The sequence below is a fragment of the Chlorocebus sabaeus genome, chromosome 12 (genome assembly GCF_047675955.1).
Source record: "Chlorocebus sabaeus isolate Y175 chromosome 12, mChlSab1.0.hap1, whole genome shotgun sequence".
In the NCBI taxonomy this organism is placed as follows: Eukaryota; Metazoa; Chordata; class Mammalia; order Primates; family Cercopithecidae; genus Chlorocebus; species Chlorocebus sabaeus.
In genome coordinates, this window is record NC_132915.1 from 92,425,644 (window position 1) to 92,434,890 (window position 9,247).

The following is a 9,247-nucleotide window of genomic DNA, read 5'->3' on the forward strand; positions in this document are numbered from 1 at the left end:
TGTCAGAAGGCCCCAAACTGAAATTTTTGGGGGGGGTGTGTGTGTGTGTGTATGCGCGCATGCATGTTTTAAAGATATAAAACAAGGCTATGGCTGATTGTTGCTTCATCAGACAGCTTTAAAATTTTGTTTACTTTTGTTCCTTATTATCAAAGTAATATATGTTCGTTGGAGAAAATTTAGAGTACAGAAGACTGTTTAAAACAATGGGGGAAAATTCATCCTACCATCCCACATTGGAAGGCAACCGTTCTTAACATTTTGGAATATTTCTTTTTTCCTTTTTTTTCTTAAAAAAAAAAAAAAACTACATAATTTTAAGCATGGTTGAGAAAATATAGTACATATACAATTTTGTATTCAGCTTTTTATTTTCTGTTTGACCTCAAAGGCATTAGCATTTTTCATGTCTTGAAAAGCTCTTTGTAAAACTCTTTCTGATGGCTGTTAAATAGTTGGTGGTGTGGTGTTCACTTTCACAAGCCCTCTTTTTGGACATTTTAGTTTGTTTAAACTTTTTTGTTGTAAGGTTGCAGTGAGTATATATATATCTCTGTATCTTTGTTGAGATTTCCTTAGAATAGACTGGAACGTCCCAAGTGTGGAATTACTGTACAGAGGGATTGCATATTTTTAATAAGATTCTTGGTACATACTACTGTGTTTTTAAAATATATATGTATTTAATTTGCCTTTTTAACCCCTAACACTTGAACCTAGAATTTTTTATCTGAGCTGAAAATGTTGCTTATCTGGGAAGTGTTGCTTTTATTTTCACACTCTATAGAAAAGATTGTTATTCTTTGTATAAATCCATATGACCTTTCTAGAGGATAATATACACTAAAATCCATACAATTCTGATTTAGCAACTTAGGAATTTGCCCAAAATAAATAATCAAGAGCCTTATTTATAGAAATGTTCATTGATATATATAATAGTAGAAAACTGGAAACTCTATAAATTTTTGACTGTGGGAAGTAAATTGTTTTACATTCATTAAAATCTACATAGAAAGTTATAAAAATATTTTATAGACATGGTAAATTTTTTTGGAATTTGTTTTTAAAAGGTACATTATACTGCAGTTTGATTTTATTTTTATAAAGGAAAGTCACATGTACATAGGGTTGGCAGCTTATACATGTCAAAATATTAAAGGTGGTCATTTCAGAAGATGGGATTATAAACAATTTGGATTTTATTTTGTGTGAGATTATCTTTTTTAATTTTTCAAAAATCTTTTGAGGTCAGATTTTTTTAAAGCTTTATTATAAAAATGCTTCTTTAATTTTTGGTGTATAGGAATGAAATGATAGGCCAGGCGCGGTGGCTCACGCCTATAATCCCAGCACTTTGGGAGGCCCAGGCAGGTGGATCACGAATTCAGGAGATTGAGACTATTCTGGTTAACACGGTGAAACTCTGTCTCTACTAAAAATATAAAAAATTAGCCGGGCATGGTGGTGGGCGCCCGTAGTCCCAGCTACTCGGGAGGCTGAGGCAGGAGAATCGCTTGAACCCGAGAGGCAGAGCTTGCAGTGAGCCAGATCGTGCCACTGCATTCCAGCCTGGGCGACAGAGCAAGACTCCATCTCAAATAAATAAATAAATAAAAATAAGAATGAAATGATTCATTTGTAGGTTCTATCCCTGTAGTCATGTTTGACCCCCAAATTTCCTCAACTGTTCCCCCACCCCCGCTACTTCCCAAGCCCGCTTCCAGGCAAGCTTTGCTGAAGAAGGACCGGGGTCTTCCCGCTCAGGACTCTGACATCTGCCAGCCTGCTGTTTCACCTTGGCTTTGGTTTGCTATACATGCGCCTGCTGAACATTAAAGTACTTGGCAGAAACCACCAGTAACTCTGGCCAAGATCCTTTCACTGCTGCCTTTCCCTGAGAAACAGTGCTGCTCTGAAATGAGCAAAGCTGGGTGCTAGCAGAGCTAAAGGAGGGAAAGGCTCCTGGCAGACGGGTGGCAGGCAGGGAGCTGGTCCAGGCAAGGCAGTGGGTGTTTTGAGCTAGGCCTCAGGAAGGATGGCTGATAGGCAGGCCTGCCACAGGAGTGTACTCCATGCTCCTGCCATTCCCCTTTTCTGTCCCTGCCTTTCATTTTCCTGAATTTGTAAGTAGCAAATGTGATGATGATAATGATGATGACGATGTTATAATCTCTATGAGGCAGTGCATTATATTGGCAAGGGTTCTTGCTTTGGAGTGAGACAGGCCTAGATTAAAATCCTGTTTGGTTTACTTCTCAGCTGTTAACGTCAGCAAATGGTGTCATCTTTCTGAACCTCTGTTTCTTCATCCACATAGTGGGAGCACAGGATTGATACGAGGACCAAATGATGCCACATACTTAAAAGTGGCTAGTATGGTGGCTGGTCCTCAGTAATTTTTCGCCCTATTTCTTTATCCTTCTCTTCTCCCCAGTCTTGCGACTTTAAATGTAGAACTTGGATTGACTCTTAATGTCCCTAACACAGCCTGTCTGGAATGAGGAAGGACTCGGCCAGGTGCTATGGGACCCCTCCAAAGGGGAATAAGAGCCTCAAACTGGCCATTAAGATGGGTGAGTTCCCGGCTCAGCCACACCACTGACTTTTTTTTTTTTTTTTTTTTTTTTGGAGACAGAGTCTGGCTCTATCCCCCAGGCTGGAGTGCAGTGGCGCAATCTTGGCTCACTTCAAGTTCTGCCTCCCGGGTTCATCCCATTCTCCTGCCTCAGCCTCCCATAATGCCGAGCTAATTTTTTGTATTTTTAGTAGAGACGGGGTTTCACTGTGTTAGCCAGGATGGTCATTGTCAATCTCCTGACCTCATGATCCTTCCGCCTCAGCCTCCCAAAATGCTGGGATTACAACCACTGACTTTTTTATGATCTTGGACTGATCAGTTAACATTCTGTGCCTTGATTTACTCCTCTGTAAAATGGGGGTAATACCTATTATACCTACTTTATAGAGGCTATGTGAGGTTGTTGGATTTGAATGAAGTAATAGAAGATAAAACACTTTTGCATTCCTACTATGCAACTGTCAAGTTAAATAATGTTTATTATATGGTAATGAGAGATAACAGTCTTTCGTATGTTATAGGGATTGTGTGCAATAATGCTCGTAAAGTTTTAACCAAGTGTCTGACATGTGGTAAGTACTCAGTAAGTGGAAGCTGTTGTTGTCCTTGTTGCTATTAATCATCATTATTTTAAGACGTCTGATAAAGGTAGAAAAGATGAACTTATAGGCAGGATGTCCCCAAGAACACCTTATGCTTGTACTGTGGTAAAATGTTAGTAAATATTTTCAGTAATTTTTTTTTTTTTTTTTTTTGAGAGAGTCTCTGTTGCCCAGGTTGGAGTGCAGTGGCACCATCTCTACTCAGTGCATCCTCCACCTCCTGGGCTCAAGCTATCTTCCCATCTCAGTTTCCTGAGTAGCTGGGACTACAGACGTATGCCACCATGCCCGGCTAATTTTTTGTGTTTTTTTAAGAGATGGGATTTCCCCATGTTGCCAGGCTGGTCTCAAACTCCTGGGCTCAAGTGATCCTCCCACCTCAGCCTCCCAAAGTGCTGGGATTACACCTGTGAGCCACCAACCACACCTGCCCTATTTTCATTAATTGATTAATTGGAAAAAAGTTAGGAAGTGATAGTAAAAGTTATAGTAACATGAAATAGCAAATAACCAGTTTAAAATGTGCTTGCATATTCATTTGATAGATGAGGAAACAGAGTCAAAGTGGGAAAATGTGACTACACATTTTCACCCCACTAATTTCACCCAGAACCCATGTTATCAAATTGTTACCCTAAGTACTCTCCCTCCTCCCAGTCCCCATCCGTGTCCCCAAACTACCCTCAAAGCCATTTTTCCAGAGGAGGCTTTCAGCCATCATTCCTGGCTGTCCCAGGCTGCCAGCCTGCAGGTGTTGGAGTACTGCTGGGCACCATGCCACACCCCATGCAAGGCAGCCACAGGAGGGCAAAAGCATCTCAAGGCTTTGTGGCTAGCTGAGTGAGGAGGGACCAAACTCTCATTCTGAGTCCAGCCACTCTTGCAGTGTCTGGCAGCCCCCAGGTGCTTTGCTTTTCCAGCTGAAAAAATGTACAACTGTTGCTATGGTGAGAGCCTGGCCACCTCCCTGCCCGGGACCAATTGCTCTAAATCCTTTTTAGTTTCTACCCTTTTTAGTGCATTTAGTTCTCAATTCCTAGCCAAGGCCTGTGGTCTGCAAATAAAGATATCCAACAGCCGCTATGCTGCTGAGCATGCAGATCCTTGGCACCATGCTGTAGCCCTCAAAGCCTCCTGCCTAAGGCCTCCTGCTTTCAGTCTCTTTTAGACATAGGAAGGAGGCTGCAGCAGCTACTATATTGTATTGTGTTTTGTTTTTCATTCTTAGAGGGAGTACATGTTTATTGCAGAAAATTTGGAAAATATAGAAAAGCACAGAAAACTTTAATAATTATTCACTTAGTGTGTTTTTCCTGAGAACTTGATATGTGTTAAGTCCTAGGCTGGATGTGACAGAGATGGACATGAACGATACATTACCTATCTTCCCATCACTAAAATATAACCACTATTAATATTTTGACAAGTTTCCTTGCAGCTTTTAAAAATACACGATTTTTTGTTTACATATTTTAGAGATCATTTCTACTATGTATATACACAATTTTGTGTCCTGCTTTTCTTCAGTTCAAGGATAATGTGAGCATGTTTCCATGATATGTACTGGAATATTATTCATATTAACACTCTATCCTTAAGAAGTAGAAAATCTTAACCATTTTTAATGACTATATGTATTCAACTACTTCCCCATTCTATAACTTTAGATTTTCTAATTTTTGTATTATTAAATATAAAGCTGGGATAAATATCTTTGTGTATAGAACTTCAGAAAATTTTTTCAGATCCTGTTCATGTGATAATTTCCCAGTTGAGAGATTTTGGGGTTAAATTGTATGAACATTTGCATCAATCTGAATTTCTATCAGTGATATATGAGCTTATCCATTTCATCATAGCTTGCTGGCATTGAATATTGTAATTAAAAACCACAGCATCAAATTTTGCTATGATAGCTGAATTGTATCTTGTTTTAATTTGCATTTCTTTGATGTCTGTTTTCCATGTTTGTTAACCAGATGTACCTCATTTTTTTTTTCAAGGCTTTTTTTTTTCACTTAACTATTGGGATCTTAATATTCTTCTTATCAATTTGTATGAGGGCTTTATATACAAAGTATTTGAGGTATAAGAAATTCTAGAGGCTCATTAGGGAACAGATAAGACTAGCTTCTCTATATTGTAGATTACTAGTTAAGAATTTTGGGCTGTGGAATCTGAATACTGTGGATTAAATTTTGTCATTCTAGCTTTCTAGCTATGTGTCCTGAATAAGTAATCTAAATGCCTCGGTTTTCCTGTCTGCAAAATGGGGATAATAATAGTATCTATCTTACGGGTTTGCTGTTAGGAGTTAAAAAGAATATATATATATATAAAGTTCTGAGTACAGTGCCTGGCTGGTACTTAATGTGAACTTTTGTCACTATTATTATTTCTCACATAACCTTTTCATGTTTCTGGAATATTCATCCCCTACCCTTTTCCAGCCCCATTAATCAGGCTGTCTCATTTTGTGTTCTTGCAGATCAGCCAAATGGCCGATGACACAGTGGCAGAACTGGACAGGCATCTGGCAGTGAAGACCAAAGAACTCCTTGGATGAAAGTCCACTGGGGACCAGCAGTACTCCAGAGCCCAGTTTCTGCTGGATCCCATGGGTGGCACATTGGGACCTCTCTCCCTCCCACATCCACACAGAAGACTGTCACCACTCTGACAGAAGGCTGTCCTTGTGAGGCCCAGACTTCCAGTGGAACCACTCAGACTTGTTCATTCTCTTCTTCCTTCTTCTGCTCTCGGCCTTCTGACATGGGTGACTCTCAGAAAATACTTGCTGCTGGCAAAGGGCCGTTACTCAGGCTTTTGCTTTGACTTGATGTCGCCAAGGGACTGAGGCCATTGGCAGGCTTAGTACCACCTGCTCCTCATCTTAGGAGCCTCCTTTTCAAATAATTAGGCTTTGTTCCCATTTTAAAATTCTGCTTGGGCTGATATTGGCCTTCACCTGTGACTGGACACTTTACTAGAGGCCCATTTTCACTAAACAATAAAATCTAAATAAATTGGAAGGAATAACAACCACAAAGGAAAGAATAGAGTTGGTCTGGATTGATGATCACTGAGGATCTGTATGTGAAGCACCCAGAACAGTAGTTTTGCTTCAGAGTCATCTTCACACATGCTCTTTTCTCTGCCTGGATCTCTCTTCCCCTCCTTACCTGGCCAGTCCTGTTTATTATCAGGCCTTGTCTTGGATATCACATCCTCTGGGAAGTCTTCATTTCCCCTCTAACCTAGGGCCCTCATTACTGGCTCTCATAGCATAGTCTACTGCTTTGTGCGAACTCTTAAATATCCTTTTTGCATTTAATTAGCCTGTATATCCTCAGAACTTTGTGTAATGCTTGGAGCATAGTAGGCAGCCATATGTTGTATTGTGAATAAATTGCACATAGTAGCTACCCAGAAAATGCTGACTTCTTTTCTTTCTGGTCTTAACACTGTCCTTCTATCTTGTACTTGTTCTCTTCCACTCTTGTACTTGTTCTCAACATTTACTTGGCAGTGAGACACCTTTCCCCCAGGGCCTGTCCATTGTTGACAGACAAGTGGTTTATTGTGGCCTGTCTTCGGATGCTGGGTTATTAGGTTTTTCCCTTCAATTATTTTTTATTCATCCATTCATTCCTAATATAGCCATTATGAGTTGGGCATTATTTATAATCTTGACAGTAAACTTAAGAGATGTGTATTATCTCCATTTTACAAATAGGAAAACTAAGTCTTGACAGTATTAGGTAACTTGCCCAAAGTAACAAAGCAAAGCTGATAAGTGATAGAAGGTTTTCATGATTCATTATCAGTGTCATTTACATAGAAGTGAAGTTTCTTGTCCAGGATTACATAGCTAGCAAGTAGCAGAGCTGGCATTCAAATGGAGGCCTAATGTGCTAATGTAAAAGGAAAAAATCAAACGTTTTTTCCTTTTATACTTTCACACTCAACATGGAACACTTCTGTGACCAGGTGTGTGAGTTTGTTTCCCCCGCACACCAAGCAGTTCTCTAGCAGTCACCAACTGGGTATCCTATAATTCAGTTCATTTCTTTCTTTTTTTTTTTTATTATTGATTCAGTTCATTTCTGACATTACCTGGAAATAGTGTCAGATCCCATGGGTTGAGGGCTCCATCTCCCAAGACTGCCAACGCTTTCAATGCCAGTCACAAGTCTGGGCCACCCATACTCCTGACTGACCAAATACAAACTAGAGTCCTTGACTTCCTTGGGTTCAGTTAATTTCCTAGGACAGCTCACAGAACTCAGGGAAACACATTCACTGGTTTATTATAAGAGATACAGCTGAGCAACCCAATGAAGGAGGTACACAGGGCAAGGTTTAGGGAGAAGGACAGGGTGTGGAGCTTCCATGCCCTCTCTGGGCTCACACTGTCTCACCAATCTAGAAGGAACCACTGTCCTGCTGTCTTCATTAGCATTTAGTGAGCACCAACTGTTTGTCAGGTACTGTACTACGTACTGGCAATACAAAAATGGGTAAGATATGGCCCCTGTTTTGAGGGAGTACATAGTTCACTGAACTAAATTGCTATCTATAATAATCTCTCAGGTGGAAAAGTAGGAAGTTCATTCCAATTCTGCAAGGTGTCTGCTTTCAGAATGGAGCCCACTTTGGTGGTGGCAAGGCCTGGCTGAGTTCTTTCGAAGCAGCATCCAACTTCTCATTGCTCTTTGAGTTCCTCCATATTCTGTCCTGTGCTGTGCTGGAGGCAATAAGGGTTGCACTTTCCCCTTTACTTACACTAGTGAAACATGCAGTGAGGATTCAAGGTCAAAATTGGGTCAAAGTTAAACTAACACAGTCTCCTGCCCCACTTACCTGTTCTCTAACCCCATTCACCAGCCCTAAGTGGTCATCACACCATTAGAAGTCAGCTGGGGGAAGAGCAGGGATAGATACAGCAATTAAGAAGCCTTTATTGGGGTAAGTCACATGACAGGGGCTTTGCAACAGTCTTTCGTGAGTGGCCGAAATCCCCCACTCACTGCAAATGTGCTTCTCAAAGATGCAGGATTTTTTAATAAACAGAAGAAATGATAAATTATGTTGTAACTCCACTCCAAAGGCATTTGGTTCTTAACAGCCAAATCCTCTGTAGTCTTTAAATAAACAAAAACTTATTTGGTGAACAGACAGGGAGGAAAATGAAAGATTTTCTGTACTTGGGTTCCACATGTCAACAGTTTCTCTCCTGTGTGTATGTTGGCCAAAGCTGTATTATGATAAATGAATAAAGGAAAACCTCGAGCCCAGGGCAGTCAGACAGCTCAGCAAATGGCTTTCAGCTGATTACTCAATTTCAGTTGACATTTATCAAAGAGTTTCTCTGTTACTCTGTGTGTCAGGGCTGCAGTGGTGACAGGGACAAGAATGAGACTACCTGTTTGGATGTAATGAGTAATGCTGGAGCAATTCATTCTCCATCTCTTGTCTCCTACAGTCTCTCTCAAAAAGAAACGCTGAGTGTGGAAATTCTCACACTTGCCGGAAGAATTAACCACCTCTTCTATTCAGTTTAATGACTTTCAAAGTCCCATGAAATATTCAGGCCGAAGAGAATTTGATAATTTTTATCCTGTTTATTTTTTTCGTGTGTGTGTTGGAAATTACAAAATAAGTTGGAATGTAGAAAGTTAAAACATCTCACCAGTCCCTAATCCTACTCCTTTAAAATTAGGTATATATCCTTCCAGACCTTTCTCTGTACATATGTGTGTGTGTGTTCGTTTCATTTTGTTTTGCTTTTTGAGGCAGTGTCTCACTCTGTCGCCTGTTGTGAAGTGGCGCAATCATAGCTCACTGCAACCTCAAAGTCCTTGGCTCAAGCAATTCTCCCACCTCAGCCTCCTGAGTAGCTGGGACTGCAGCTATGCACCACCACACCTGGCTTTTTCTTTTTCTTTTTCTTTTTTTTTTTTTTTTACTTTGTTGCCTAGGCTGGTCTCAAACACCTGGCCTCAAGTGGTCCTTCTGCCTCAGCCTCCCAAAGTGCTGGGATTACAAGTGTGAGCCACTCTGC

General features: G+C 40.4%; 1 protein-coding gene across 6 annotated transcripts in view; it reads left to right on the forward strand.

Annotated features, from left to right (window-relative positions):
* MRRF (mitochondrial ribosome recycling factor) overlaps nucleotides 1–6,617 on the forward strand; it is a 64,585-nt gene extending 57,968 nt beyond the window's left edge. For all 6 annotated transcript variants that reach the window (XM_007968164.3, XM_007968166.3, XM_007968165.3 and 3 more), the window contains one exon: nucleotides 5,672–6,617. In XM_007968164.3, the coding sequence (XP_007966355.1) occupies nucleotides 5,672–5,749 (78 nt within the window). In that variant the 3' untranslated portion in view covers nucleotides 5,750–6,617. The remainder of the gene's footprint in view (nucleotides 1–5,671) is intronic.
* Nucleotides 6,618–9,247: the final 2,630 nt, after the last annotated feature.